The sequence below is a fragment of the Epinephelus fuscoguttatus genome, linkage group LG6, assembly GCF_011397635.1.
Source record: "Epinephelus fuscoguttatus linkage group LG6, E.fuscoguttatus.final_Chr_v1".
NCBI classification, from domain to species: Eukaryota; Metazoa; Chordata; class Actinopteri; order Perciformes; family Serranidae; genus Epinephelus; species Epinephelus fuscoguttatus.
Window position 1 is genome coordinate 21706079 of NC_064757.1, and position 16175 is coordinate 21722253.

At 43.2% G+C, this 16175-nt stretch overlaps 1 protein-coding gene across 1 annotated transcript; it reads right to left on the reverse strand.

Moving 5' to 3' along the window:
* Positions 1 to 2597: 2597 nt before the first annotated feature.
* Positions 2598 to 15117, reverse strand: rgmb (repulsive guidance molecule BMP co-receptor b). Its single transcript, XM_049579422.1, has 3 exons — positions 14469 to 15117; positions 7603 to 8150; positions 2598 to 5491 (listed from the first exon to the last, which is right to left on the reverse strand). Exons 1-3 carry the CDS (start codon positions 14584 to 14586, stop codon positions 4733 to 4735), a joined length of 1425 nt encoding a protein of 474 aa, XP_049435379.1. The 5' UTR covers positions 14587 to 15117; the 3' UTR covers positions 2598 to 4732.
* Positions 15118 to 16175: the final 1058 nt, after the last annotated feature.

Genomic DNA, 16175 nt, shown 5'->3' on the forward strand with positions numbered 1-16175 from the left:
TATTACTCTGTGTGTGTGTGTGTGTGTGTGTGTGTGTGTGTGTGTGTGTGTGTGTGTGTGTGTGTGTGTGTACACGCAGGTGTACCCCACAACAGTACTGTCTACTGTTCTAGGTGTGTTGATATGATCAGTTTCTTACCTCAGAGCTAACAGCCATGTGCAGGTGTTCTCCAGTTATTCAAATGACTCCTCAGTTTTTGTCCTCTTTATAAATGCAAATAAAGTTCACACGCACACACACACACACAGACAATATGTATGTGAGAGCTAAGAGCTAATACTGTCTCCCTACCTTTCTCTCCCTCTGCTTGTGTGTGTTTGGGGTTGTTTGTTTGTATGTGTGTGGTGTGGAGGGGCTGTGGGGGGGCTCATTGTTAGTATAAGGTCACAACAATGTGACATGTCAATCTCCCATAATGCAATGCTCCTGGCAAAGCCAAACAGCATGCCCCCATTCCACATGCTCACAAATACACAAGGTGCACAAACACACACACACACATACACACACACACACACACACACACACACACACACACACACACACGCACACACACAGTCGAGGCACTGAAGCTACTCCAACAAAGCAGACATGACTGAGCCAACCAGGGGACTATTTTACCTGCCTATCATCTATTTATGGACAGGTAAGAGCTTTAAATTTAGAATGCATGATTACCATAGGATTTATATTTATTTATTATATTTATTTACACTCAAAAATGAATCAATAGGCAAGAAAACTTAACATTTGATGCATGACTGCTGTATTTAAGTTTAATCAGTGGCTGTTGGAAGTCACGTCAGTATAAAACTATTTATATTTTTATAGCCTAAAATTAAAAATCAGCCCCACAGAGCTTGGAAATCTATAGAACATATAATAACCTCTATCCTATAGCAGCCAACAGAGAGGAGTATTGACTCCTCGTGGATTTAAAACATCCAGATCAGAGGGATTAAACAAATGACTGACAGATTTGGAGTATTATCTGGCAGTAATGTTAAATGCATGAAGGATTCAATTATTAAGTGTTACACACTAATATGTAACAGTGCTATTTCAATGCCCATGTTTGAAATTCTGTCCTTATAAGCACCAGCAAACATGCCATTTTTAAACAAAAAGCCTCATATCTACATCTATTATATACATTTTCTGTGCAACATTGCAATATTTCTTCCGTTGGATCGAGCTCTCTCTGCATCTTAATTTTTGTCTTCATGTTGACCTCCATCATCCTTCAGGAGGGGTGGAGGGTGATGTGTTGGCATCTCTGGCCCCTCCGGTCCACCTGTCAAGGGAGAGGCTGGGCTTGACCCTGCTGGTCTGTATGGTGAGTGACTTCAGGAGAGGACACCTAGAGGTCAGCTGGAGGTCAGCATCAGAAGGCCACGTGTCCAGCTCGCCATACAGTATCACTGTAAACGGGAAGCATCGTGGCAGCAGCGCCGTGGCGATTATCACGGTGGCGACCGGTGACTGGCCATCGTACAGCTGCTCTGTGAGTCACAGACGACACCACAAAGTCACCAGGAGACACCACATCAGCTCATCAGGAGGTAGGACTTTAGCTGATCGTAAATTTGGTTTCTGAACATTCTACTCAAAAATATGTTATGTTTTATTGTAGACTTTTATTGTATTTTCTGTCATTTCAGATCATAAAGACAAGATCTGTGATGAATATGAACAAACAGACGGTGCGTTGTAACTATTTCCAGACAATAAAAATAAAATCCCTCTCTGATTTATAAATGTTCCTTATGTTGGTCTGTGTGGTTTGGTCCCCAGATGTTGCTGTGTGGACAAACACAGTGGTTGTCCTGGTTATGAGGCTGCTGCTCATAAAGATTATCGTCTTCAACACTTTAATGACCACTTGTGCTGTTATTAAGTGGTGAGTCTATGAGTCTGTGTGGCATCAGTGAGAAAATACCCAGGTTTTTACTTCATGGTGTAGTACAACAGTGTGATGTTTTATCTAACAAAAAATATATTGTATTTCATGCTGTCTATCCTCTCAGATGGCTGGAAATGGAGAGCTTGTGATGCACCGTGACCTTGAAAAGAAAACTAACCCAGAGATGGGAACTCTTTCTTGTCTGAAGTCTGCAAAGTGAGGATTTCTGCACTGCGAGAAGTTGAGTGTTGTTGAGGTTGGCTTTATAATGGTTTTACACTGATCTTAAGACTGGAATCTCATGCATTAAATGGGAAATTATCCACTGTCTTGATCATGGGAGCAACAGGTTTCAAATGCTTGTCGCGCCTTTTCTCATTGACATCCCAGGTGTTGCCGACTGTGGCAGTTGAAAGCAGATTGTGTTTGTGAGGTCAAACCCAGTATCTGATCAAAACCTAACCTCAGACAGATGGGTTATTGCACATATCATTACACGTGTGTGTGTGTGTTTGGAAGATATGTGTGTATTCTGACTCTCATCTTTAATCTTGAATTGCATGTTTTATTAAAACAAGTGTGGCGAAAACTTGGCTCAAGTTACAAATAATCATAATTTTACATTTTTACTTTCTTGCTTTTTTATATTCCTGTTAAATGTGACATGAATAAACAGGAAGTAAGCGTGGACTGTTTTGACTTTATTGGGGGTTTTTTTAAATAAAACACTTGCACACAGTTTTTTCCTCCATGTTCTTTTTTTTTTTTTTTTTGAGCGCCTTGAGTAACACACTGACATAGCAACGGAGCACCACTAAGTGGCAGTACAATCACATCTGACATTTTTTTTAAATTATTATCCAACAGCAAGAATATGGAGCTTAACTTCCTCTACAGGACACTACGTTCATAAATAAGTTAAGTATTTCAACACTGACCAGTCACTCTTCACCAAACTGACACTCACACATGATGTAAGGGATCACATTAACAAAAACTGAGATAAAGCTCATATGGCCAACTAAAAGGGGCATAATTATACAGAATGTTACATATGAAAAAGGCTCATAGTCTTGAGGGTTGACATGTCTCACACACTGCTGAAGCATATGTCTCAGCAGACAGTGTGGTAGGGTTTGCAGTGTTTTGTTTACACCCCAGTATCTTACACGTATCCCAGTAATGAACAGCTCGTCAACTCTGGCAGTAGGAGTAAAACAGTCTACAGTAGCAACTTTAAAAACAGGAGAGAGTGTGAGGGTGAGGAGGAGGAGGAGGAGGAGGAGGAGGAGGAGGAGGAGGAGGGTGCTGGTTTGGTGGTGAGTTATGATCTCCTTTGTACATTAAAACAATACATTATCTGTCTTTGGCTCAAATTAACACAACAAAGAATACAGAGAGCAACATACATGAGCCGGTATCGTCACAGCCTCTTGGCAAAAAGGTGGGAATACCTCTGACGTGATTCCCAAGGTGTGTTCAGACCAAACACGAAGCAATTTTTTGCATAACATGATTTCATACTAGTTGATCCTTAAACTGTAACAGATGCCACTATGCATCCACACAAAATGAAATGTTTCAACTTGAGCAAAAAATGTGCATAAAATCACTAATCATGAAAGCCATAGGTGGATTATAACACAATGGGGCCCTTGGCCTGGATGCGTAAAAGCCCAACCACCCCCATAAAAAAAAATTAAAAAGGACAGGGGTTGGAGAAAAGTGAGCAAAGCCATAGGACTACACGGTAAGTTCTGAAAATATGTATTTGTTACTTGATTACAGCAATCAGTTGTGCTTTTCTAAGACCTAAGTCAGCACCAATCTAAATGTTAGCGGCCTTCCCCAGTTAGTTAGCACAGCTGTTAGCATAGCTGGCACTCCAGTGGCTGTGTTTCCGCAAGTAATCTCAGGCACAAATTCACTTTGCGTTTGTTCTGAACACACCTTTAGAGGAAATAAAACAAATCCTAGCTTGTCAACAACTGTTAAAAAAAAGAACTGACACACACACACTCGCACATATTTGAAATCAGGACTGAGGAAAAACAACAAATTCATACAGCAACAAAACAGTGCTGATGGCATTTGCTGTGACAATATTAATAATACATTCAAAAGAGAACAACTCACATTGACTGACTTAAAATGAGACGCTGAGTCAAATCAGCTACTGGAAGAATGATGCATTTCAACACAAATGGCAGCTCCTTGTACTCAACAGACTTTTACTTTAAAAGAATTTAAAAAAAAAATCAAATTGTAGATGATCCCCAAAACTTGAGCCATTGGAGATTTTGGTGGAGAACAGTAAGTGAGAGGAAGAAACACTGATGTGGATTTGTTGAAAAAAAAACAACAACAACAAAAAACTAAATAAAGTGCTTCTGTTCAAACAAACATCCTCTGTCTGAGGTATTAAAGAAAAATCACATCAAATGACACAAAAAACAAACTCTACGCCATTACACTGTGCACTGAAGACAAGCTATTTACAATTTGGAGTGTATATCCACACACTCTATTTACCCACACAGGTACATTTGTATCATTGTCAAATGTCTTATCCAAAGATGAAGACAGATTGTGAAAGCCATCATCACATCTCCTGTGTTATTCCCCAGAGGGCTGATTCTGCCAGGTCAGATGCAGTTAGTGTTGCCAGTATCTCCTGTGCCAAAAACGCTTGTTCCCAGTAACTGTCCAGCCTGCTGTTTCCTCTCTACATGAGAGAGAAATCAGTGCTCAGTATCAGTGCTCAGCAAAAAAACTCCACAAACTCTCTCTCTAGTGCACACACACACACAAGCCTCCCAGTCCCGCTCTCACATCAACGCCATGCTCAGAGCACATAACAGGAGCACAATCAGCCGTTTGATAGGCTGACAATCAGAGTGTGAGGTGGAGATGGCAGAGCTACGGGGGTAGATCCTCCATCTATCTCTGTGTGGGTGGAGACTCTCCATGTCTTTTTGGGCGCTGTACGCTGCCACTGTGAAGTTAGCATCCCCGGTGGTCAGGAGATCAAACACACATGAGTGGAAGTAAATGTCTTGCACCTCCAGCTGCTCCCTGCAGCGGTCCTTCGCCCCCTCCACACTGAAAACCTGCGTGACACCGTAGGGGGATGCTTGTGTCTGTGAGGAGTAGCTGGGCCGTCGCAGCTGCTGCAGCTGTAGGCCAAGCGCGGGAGGGGAGAGGGGCAGGGGAAGGTGCCCCGCCTGGTCGATGCGTTCTCCTCCGGGGCAACCATTCAGACAGAGCTGCAGGTCCTGGGTGGCATCGTAGGCCTGAGCCAGCTCTTCTGGGATCCGCACTGCCAGGGTCAGGTAGCGGCCCAGCTGGCGAACAATTACAGTTACACCAATGTAGCCAGCGTGCAGCTCCACATGGCGCCCCGGGCTGCGCTCAGAGATCCACAGAGCCCGGACCTTCCCAGTTGCACCTTCTGCACCGGAGGAAATGTGGATGGGGTCTCCGCTGCTTACGGTTCCATCATCAAAGGCAGCAGGGAGGTTGTCTGTGACGGCCTGGTAGACCCTCTGGTCGGTACAACCCTCATAGGGCTTGAAGATGATTGTGATCTACAGAGAGGGAGAGAGTTTGGTAACATCAGGAAAGTTCAAGACATTTAAGTTTAAGTTCAAAGAAAAACAATGACTATTATACAGTTCACAGTCACAAAGTCAACTCATTAGATACAAAACAAACACAGTTTTCATCAAGCAGATGGGTAGAGCTGAAACAATTAGTCAATATACTGCAGAGCCGCAACAATTAGTTGATTAATCGATTCATTAATTAAGAGAAACAGTCGAGGGTTTGAACAAAACACAAACTGAACCACTGCCACAAATTTTTGCATGTAAACTATTCATAAAAAATGTATGCAGTGTTTTTGTGAATTGATACAGTAAAACATAATATTGCGATACTTAAGTGTATTGATATTTTCCTACACCCACATCAATTAATGGAGAAAAAATGACCGGATAAATTGAAAATGAAAATGATCAATGGTTTCAGGCCTGGAGATCAGGTAAATGGTCTTTCTCTCGCTCACACACACACACACACACACACACACACACACACACACACAAACATACACTTACAAATATTAACATTCACCCATTACACAGGTTGCTGACTCTCATCACGCTACATTTGAAAATGACTAAATGACTTTTTAACAAGTTGTAATTTGACACAGCTATGCAAACATGCTGACACACGCACACACACACACACACACACACACACACACACATACATAAAAACACACATGGCTCAGTGGTGAGTGGAAGCAGTGGTGGATACAGGGTGTGGTGTGAGCATTACGGTTAGCACTAGCATCATAGTTCCGGTGAATGGCTGCTTTGTTCACATGACAGCCGTGAGGAATGAGGCCTGGCAGGCCATTAAGCCTGGAGGACTGTTAATGTGCGTGTGGGAGTGTGTGTGTGTGTGTGTGTGTGTGTGTGTGAGAGAGTGAGAGAGAGAGAGTGTGTCCCTAATAATCGTGACTAATAACTTGCCCCACCTCTGACACAAGGTCAAACCTTCAGCTCCACGGTGTAGCAACACCACTATTTGCTTAATGTGTGTGTGTTTGTGTCAGCGTGTGCATGACTAAGTGTATGCATGGGTGTGTATGTGTTTTAATAATTAAAGCTATCGACTAAGCTAGAGAGGGCAGATCATCGGGGGAAATATCAACAAAGCTTCTTTAACACCACAAAGATCACCTTGTGTGGCTCGCCATCCATTTGGTGCTGCGTGTTTGTGAGTGTGTCTTTTTGTCATAAAAGGGATAAGGACCCTTAACACACACAGTGCCTCAAGCTGAGTGCAAGGAGTGCCACTTATGAGACACACACACAAGTACTTGCAAACACATGCAAGTAAACAGTGGGTCCTTTCACACGTCTCACTCCATGTTATTAGAGGTCAGACTACACGCAGTCATTAACCAAGTTAGGTTTCCAGCACTGCTACAGTCACAAGAGATAGTCACAAGATCAGGCTGCTTGTCTGAGACTCACAGGTGTGAGTCTACGGGAGCGAGAGACACACAAAACGGCATAGAAAGAGGCAGAGAAGTAGAGCAACTTCGAGGTCATTACAGAACATGCTTCTCTCTCTCTCTCTCTCTCACACACACACACACACACACACACACACACACACACACACACACACACACAAATAAATTGGATTACACCAGCTGCTCTCACTTAAGGAACTCTTCCAGCCTTAACAGCAACAAATTAGACCCCAAAAGCCAATTTCCACTGGCGGGGAAGATACTTAGATCCTTTACTTAAGTAAAAGTACCAGTAAAAGACCTGCATGGAAAATGTTACTTAAGTAACATATTAGTAGCATATAAGAATAGCAAGGAAAATGTATTAATGTATTAAAAATTAAAGTACTTAAAAATGACTTAAATGACTCTCAGAATAGTTACCAGTTCCTATTCAAATCAATCGACTAATCGATTCATCTGCACTCTGTCCAAAAATCTGAATTTGTAATGTAACTAGTAACTTAAGTTATCAAATAACTGTAATCAAGTACTCAAGTAAAGTAAAAGTACCTGAAATGTGTCCTTAAGTACAGTATTTGATTAAATGTTAGTTACACCACTGCTCATTTCTCTCTGCTTCCCCTTTTATGAAAATTCCCTTCTCACCTTATTGGTTGCCGTGGCACTGGAGCCAGGTACCACCGGAACATTAGTGACCTGCACCGACAGATAGTCATTATCGATGAGAGGCCACGCCCCCTCCACCTTGCAAGTCTGGAAGCTGTCCTTAAACGTCCTCAGGTGTGGGTCCCCGAACAGCCCGCAAAACAGGTAGACAGGGCGAGAGTGGCCGTGGCCGTGAGTGTGGGAGTGCGTGTGTGCATGCGCGTGGGGGTGCGTGTGGGTGTGTTGGGTGCGACTGTGGTAGTTGCAGGGCTCGTGCTGGACCTCGGGGTGCGTGGAGGACGTGGGCCCATCTCTGGAGCAATTCCTCTGGCTCATGAGATCGGAGATGCCCAGCACGGCTGAATGGAAGACCAGGTTCCCCCGGCAGGACTTGGCTGTCCTCTGGGTGCAGGCCGAGTATGCGCGTAAAGCCTTGCAAAACTCAGTGTGAAAGCCATCCACCGCCGGCGTCAGGTGGGAGGTCAGGGAGACGAAGTCAGTGGTGCACTTCTGGATACGGCACTGAGGGGTGGCCACCTGGCACTGACCTTGAGAGAGATGCAGAAATATTGTTAGCAAAGTGATATCATTAAAAGAAGAGTTACAGTGACCAGCTCAAACAGCCTTAGAGATTATCACACATCTGTAAATGTGAGTTTGTGCTACACTGAGAGCTGAATTTAACTGGAGGCAAGATGTGCACACAGAACTGAGGTCACTTTGAAGTTAAATCCATAATGATACCAGTCAGTTACAATCCAACCTAATAAAACTGGACAAAGAACCGCCTGCTGGTTAAAGTCTTGATTAATCAGTAGTGCCGCTTTGTGAGTTTAACACACCTGAAGGGTAATAAACCAAAGAGCAGCCAGATAGGAAAGATAAAAGACTTCTTTCCCACAAGGAGTGAGATAATAGTGCTTATATGGCCAGGGAGCACATAACACATACAGTGTTGAAGAGCAAGACAACACAAGGTGCTCTATGTAGACTAACACACCACCATTTTTGCTATGACTGTGTCAGAAAAGATTAAACTCTGTGGTCATTTTTAAAGGTTTTGTATTTGTGATCCAGTGTAACTTTAGCAGAGAAAATACACAAACCAAACTGTACCTTTATCAGCAGAGGTGTGTAGGCAAGTCACATGACTTGGACTTGAGCCAGACTGGAGTCACAGATTTGATGACTTAAGAGTCAACTCCACAAAATCAAAACAAGACTTGCAACTTAAGTTGGACTTTCACACATAGACTGTAACAATAATGGATGTGGCTACTGTGACGTCACCCACTGGTTTATGGACTTCTGTTCTGAAGCCATGAGTTTGGCATTATGGCCGTCGCCATCTTGTTTTTTTTGGAACCAGAAGGGACCATATCAGGGTGGGGCTGCACCAGTTTGGCGTATCTCTCTACTAAATTCAGGATTTAGTAATTACTAAACCACTACTAAACCCTTAGGAATTACTAGCTAGTTTGCAACTAGTTGTTTACTAATTTCGGTTGCACCAGACCAGTTTATGCAATCCCGTATCTAGTAGATGCGTAAGTGGTTACTAGTCGCATGACGTGACGACAACAACTTGCATGCGGAGCAGAATGTACACCGGAACAGCTGGGCGCAGCCGGGCAAGATACTCCACAGTCTCTTCAGTCGGTAAGTAGCCTACCGTAAACGATATGTATCATACAAACTGTCTAGCATTGTCGTTTTGGGATGCATAACATTCGCCCAGATAGCATTTTGATTCAACGTTGAATTAGTGTCAAATGGGTTAAAAGTTAAGTCAGTTTCTATCTGGGAGCCTAACGTTAGGTAAGTTAGGGTAACAACGGAAAACAACCGTTAACTTTTGGCTGCTCTGTTATGTTAGTGGCACAGGTTGTTAAGGCTGCTATTGCAGCTAATCCAGTGTATATTAAAACAATAAACATCACGCTGACATAGTCGTTGAGGTGCCCACACAACGCCAGCGCCACCTGACGCACTGCCCGGCACACAGTACTTTTGTGGACTTGGATCGTGTCCCCAACCACATTCTGCATCGACCCCGTAGCGAAGTATCGCAACGCGATTGTCACTAGTAGCGACGGAGGGAGAGCCCCGTTTGACTCAGACCCGTGCTCAATTGCCGGAGCCAGCATGTCCGTGATCCGCATTATCTGGTCGCGCCTGAACCGGTACCGACAGTAAATATCGAAGTCATCGTACACATCCAAAGGGTGGATTCGGTCTCTCAAAACCCTTTTCCTAACGGCAGGTTCTCTGTTTTGTAGAGCAAGCCTCTCTAAACGAGCCATAGTTGCTGTTTTCTTCAGTTGGTTCTGATCCTGTGTCGGCAAACTAGGTAACTAGGTAACAGTTACACAACCCTTAGGGTAGGTGTAAATATTTAGTAAACACTTAAAATTGGTGCAACCCATTTTAATTTAGTAATGACTAAATCTTGATTTAGTAAACACTTACACTTTTACTAAGGTTAGTAAACACTTAGTGAGAGGTGGTGCAACCGGCTCCTGTTGGCTTCATTTTTCATTGCTTACACACCAATGACTCGTGACTTTACTTGGACTTGAGTCTTTTGACTTGAAAACACTTGATACCTTCGACTGAGTCTAAAGATTACGAAGTATGTGATTTAAAACGTGTGCCACGAAAGAATTCATTGCCCTTCATTTTTTGAATCAGCTAATTTTAGCTATTCATTCCCCGCAAGTCATCACTTAATTCCTCAGATCCACTTTGTTTGAACCAATCTGACAGCATCCAATCAAGTCACAGGAGAGAACTATGAAGAACCTATGTTACGTTACAGAGCGCCAGTTGGAAAACATCAAAGATAATTCATTCGTGTACAAAAACTGTATAGTGGTCAACAAAAAATGAACTGCAGTATGCAAAATGTGCATGTTGAAAATTATAGATGGAGATGCAACAACTTCCAATTTTGTACGACATTTGAGGTTGCACGAAGAACTGTAAGTCTAATATTAACATAGTTAGTGAGCTAATGCTGAGCTAATATTAGCTTAACAGATAGAGAACTTTTTAAGAAATTTTGTTTAACAAATACATATAAATTTTAAAAAGCAGTCATGATTTTTGTAAATTTAATGTATAATTACTCTGTTTATAAATGTCATTACATTTGGTGGAGAGCACACTGTGACTTGTTCAGGACTCGAAACTCTAAGTTTAAGACCTGGGACTTGCCCGTCTTGACTTGGGACTTGAGAGGAAAGATTTGACACTTACTTGGGACTTAAAATATAAAAGTAATGCACACCATGAATTATGATGAGGTGATCACTGGCAGTAGACTCTATAGTAGAAAACAAGTGTCACACACTTCAAGAAGGCCCAAAGGCTGACACGTCATCAAAATAAAAGACACGCACATGGAGCCAGAGTGTGTGACCCTTACTTGAGACTTGCAAAAGAACGACTTGCTCCCACTGCTGTTTATTACATATAACGTTTATACTTACTGTCACTTTAATGTTTGTTTACAGCCATGAGCAAGCTGAAATAAGGAAATGCATCCAAAAGACTGATCATTCTGTCCTCGTATATCCGTCAGGAACAAATTTCTTGGTCGGAAATTGTCCCTGATGTTTTATCAGTTGCTATATTTCTGAATGTAACAAGGGTCAAACCAGCCTTTTATATCATAGATCATCAGAGAGAGAGAGAGAGGGAGTTAGAGCCAGAGAGAGATTAGAGACCAGACCTAATGCATCAGTCACAGCGTGCTCCTATTAGATTAGACCAGAGAGGCTCTGCAGTGTATGGGCAGCTGCACACACACACACACACACACACACACACCCACCCACCCACACACACACACACACACACACACACACACACACACACACATGCACACATGCACACATGCACACAAATAGCTATCTCAGAAAGAATGCTTCTGTTAAACGCACACAGTCAGTGATCATCAGATGGTGGTATGATCTCCTAATGGCCAAGCAGAAAGTAGGGAGACCGTGGTGTGCACTGAAATCAGCAGATTCCCTTAATGTCACACCATCACTTCACAACCACTGACACACACAAGCAAACAGCACATTCCAGCTCTTCTTTGCACATTTATTTGATTTTGGGGCATGACGGAGTCGGGCGCCACCATTTGGGGGCAGTAGTGCTCTGAGTTTTAGTAAACCAAGGTGCAGGTACGGACCCCCACTCACACCACGCTTCAGAATCTCTCTCCTGCCTGTTAAATACTGACACCAACCCACAGACACACACACACACACACACACACACACACACACATACACAGGCTGCCTTCCATGCCAACCACCACTGTACAGACGGTCTGAGTACTGAGGACACATTGTGTCTTTGACTGGCGCACCAACAGCCTCCCTCTTTCCCTCCTATCTGCCCTGCAGTACCTAAATACCCAATCTAATCAGAGTGGGTTTATTCTCTTTCGGAGGGGTATCAGAATCATGAGCTGCTCTAAAAACACACAAAAGCACTCATTCACTGACATTTTCCCAGCAGGGTGACGTAAAAGAGAAGAGAGACGACGCTGTAACTGAAGGACTCGGGTTCAAACCACTGACTTTTATAAAAGGTTAAAACCTCTCTGATGACAAGCATCTGCTGAAGTTTCACGCCCCTGCTGCAAAGAAAGAGGATTTTCATGTGCTGATTAACAATATTAAAGCACAATTTACCATATTCTTGCTCCTCAAGGCTTCCAGTGATCTCCCTCTTTGTGAAGCTGTCCTCCTAAGCGTCCTTTCTAAGCACGCGCAGCTGTACTTTCAAAAGAAAATCCAATCTATGCATATAAATAAGCAATTTGTGGTACGTTGAGTCGATGTGATGAATACTGAATTGACTTGAAAATATAGTTAAGAAGAGAATAAAGAACTCCTCGTGTAAGGAGCTGATGCCGTTCAACACATCCAGAGCTTGGTTTGTTTCATCCCATGGGGTGAGTATCTAATATAGACACAATAAAACAACCAGCAATGCCCACAGCACTCCTTCCATGTCCTACCACAATATTAACCACTCTTTTTCACTCCCAACCCCCCTCCCAGGTCTCATCTTGTCTTTTCTCTCAAGCCTCATCTGTTGTTAGATTTTTTTTCCCAGCTCAAATCATTTCCCTCCATCAGCACTCCTCTGATATTATATTCTCTTTTCAGCCCTCAGTCCTCTCAGTCTGATTCCCTGGCCGGCCTCTTTCCCCCGCATCCTGAGGCACCCTCTCCACCATCAGACAGAGGTCAAAAGATCCCCCAGCTGAATCTCTCTGGCTCAGTTTAGCGATTCTTTGTCTCCCCATCCGACAGCCTCCAACTTCTCTGATCTCCGGAGATCAGAAAAGGATCTACTGGGATCATCTCTCAGCCAAGGGAATGGCTTGTGAAGTGCTTATTGATCACCTTGTTGTGTGCACTCTCTCTCTCACACACACACACACACACACCCACACACACACACACTGAGCTCAAATCACACAAACAGCTCCTCCAAGCTTAGAGATATAAAGCTTTACAGGAGCTCACTACAGCTTGCACTCCTTCTCTCTCTCGACCAGACACTCAGGAGTGCGAACAACAACTCAGACATTCCTGCCTCAACGTCTAAACAGACACACGAGGCTGACGGCCGAGGCGACAAAGAAATATGTCTAAATGCCTTCAAATGTACAAGTTATAACAAATAAAAAAACAACACACTAAAATAATACACATTCTTTCCAGGTGACGCATGTGTAGCAGAAGGTGCCAAGAGGGTCCTTAATGTGAAGTGGGTCTTTCTGTTCCCACCAGGCTGCGTGCAGAGGCGGTTTTGTCCCGCTGCCTGAGCCGTGTTAAACTAATTATTGGAGGTGTGACTGCTCAACAGACAGCCGCCACAACAGCCGACCCCCTGCACACACAGCAACACACACAGACTCTGCCCCCCAAAAAAGCTGGTTCCTGGAAAGAGGACATTATACAGCTTTTTGCAGCATATGAATAATGCATCTGTGATGATGAATTTAAAACCAACAAGCAACGTTAGCAGATCATGACCTCCGCAAAGAAGGGATCATGCTATGTTTCAGTCTTGTTAACCTTTGGCTTTCAGTGAACAGACTTTTCTTTTGTTTAATTCTTTAGTTTTCCTCTTCTGTCCAGCATGCGGCACAGACTGTGAGGTTTAAGTTTTTAAGCATTTGGTGATTATTACAAGATGAACAAGCACACATTCTGACACACTGATGTTCAGAGAAGCTTTTTCCTTTACATTGTGCAACTTTAATCACTTTAATACTATCTATTAGGATGCATTTTACTAATTTGCACCATGCAACTGAGCATTAACTGTGCTCCCCAATATGTTTAGTCAGATTTACAACACAGGACAGCCCTGCTCTTAACTTTTCATGATCAGATTTACACTCGGACAGACTGTTTCAGCATTGCTCTGAGTAAAGGAGAGACAGTCACCCTCTCTTCCCTTCTCTTCCCCTCCTCCACGAGCTATTAAGGGGCAGACAGGAGAATGACGGCCCAGGAGAGAGGAGGAGAAACTCGATCCGTGCTCAGACTGCTGCACTGCCGCTGGAGAGAGAGCCATTGTCAGGCAGCACTGCGCCCTGAAACAAGGATTGGCCACGCAATGATTACAAACAATTAATAACTAATAATTAACTATCTGATCGCGATTAACTGCAAAGGGCTGAAAATAAATGTTGTCACTGTGATTGTAGTTTGTGCAGCGCGCAGCAATTAGTGCGAAATTGGATAACAAAGTGCGTGAAATCACAGATTAGTTGGGAGCGTGACCGAGAGGCACACTAGTTGTTGCAGTGTTGGAGTGTAGTTAGTTACCTATGTGAGCACCGCAGCAGAGAGCGATGATCAGCAGCAGCAGTGGCCGGAAGCGGCGCACCAGAGACGGGGAGGCGAGGCGCTCAGCCCCGCGGCAACAGCATCCGGCTCTGCCCATCCCCGTCCATGCAGGGCCAGGAGGGGAGAGTGGACAGACCTCCAAAGGGCGAGGAGGGGTGGTGTCCAGGCCTTCTCACTTCTTCTTTTTCTTCTTCTTCTTCTTCCTCTTCTTCCTCACTCTTCTCTCCTTCCTCTCCTCCTCGGGTGCGCAGGGGCATTAAAACACAGCTGCTCCGCGGAATGCAGGGCGGAGGGGGGTTGAAAGGCAAAGAGAGGAGGAAAACAAAGTGCAAGGAGAAGTCACTCCGACGACACTTTTACTTTCCCCCCTGTATAAATCCACACCCCCCACGTGATTTTAAGTGCGCTCCCTCCGCGGTTGGACTTTCGCCTTGATTGTGATTACTCTGTGCTCTCCGCTCTCGTCCCCAAACACGCACAATCACATCTCTCCCTTCCCCACCAGGCCGGGGTTTCTCCTCCACTCCTCCCCTTTCACTTTCTCCTCCTCCTCCTCTGCTCCTCCAACAAATCAATAGAGAATCAACCAAACCCTGCTGGCGGAAAACCCGCCTTCCACAACGCTCTCTCTCTCCCTCTCTCCCAGTCCACAAAATAATGAAGAGGTCGGAGATAAAAGTTGTAAAACGCTGGTAAGATGCCATTAAATCACTGTGTATACCGAGGAGAATAATGGGTTTCCGATGTAGTGCTGCCAAGGTATTTTATTTGGCAGAGTGAAAGCTGATCAAGACAAACCACAGCTTCCTAGAGATCACCAGATTTCTGAGTGCTCCTTTTTTTCTTTCCTATTCAGTAATAATTGTAGGCCAACCAATAATAATAATAATAGTAATAATAATAATTCCTTTACCCGAACTACAGAAGGAAACATATCTAGCTGCCTGAGAAAGCAGCTGTGATAAACAAAAGGTTGCGGTGAGAACCAGCGGTTGATATGTAAATTCATTTTACGACCTGCAACAGTTTTTTTTTTTTTTTTTTTTTTACAGTGGCATTAATTCAAAGACAGATACACACACACTGTCACGAATCATTTTCTTGGGAATTTGTTTGTCAGAGAGAAATAAATTACAGAACATCTACATCATCCAAAATACAGAACAATATAATCATGTTTTAAGAGAGTGAGTAGGTCAAAAACAAAGCGGGAAAAATATTTAAGAAGCAAAAAAAAAAAAAAAAAAAAAGGCACTGAAAACAAAGATGAATATTTAATATTAATCCCATACTCTACATATTTTAGCACCCATGATACTGTGTTGAATAAACATTAAATGCTTAACTTAACGAAATGAATGAATAGAATGAATTAGATTATTCTATAGTCTGCTTGATAATCTGAGAGTATTCTAAACAATAATAAAACTTAATATTTTGAAATTGGCTACCACTTATAAATAGTAAAAAACCTATATTGTAGTAGGCTATTTACTTACCAAGGTCTTCTTGTTTGTTCTTCTTGTTGGTTCTATATGTCTCTATATTCTCTCTATATGCAAAGGCAAGTCAGCACGACTTTATAGATTCAAGTTGAGCCAACTTTAACCTTTGTAAATAGTTGTCTCAACATGAATCCATGTGTTCATTCGGTATGTATATTTCAAGGTTTTAACTGCACAATGC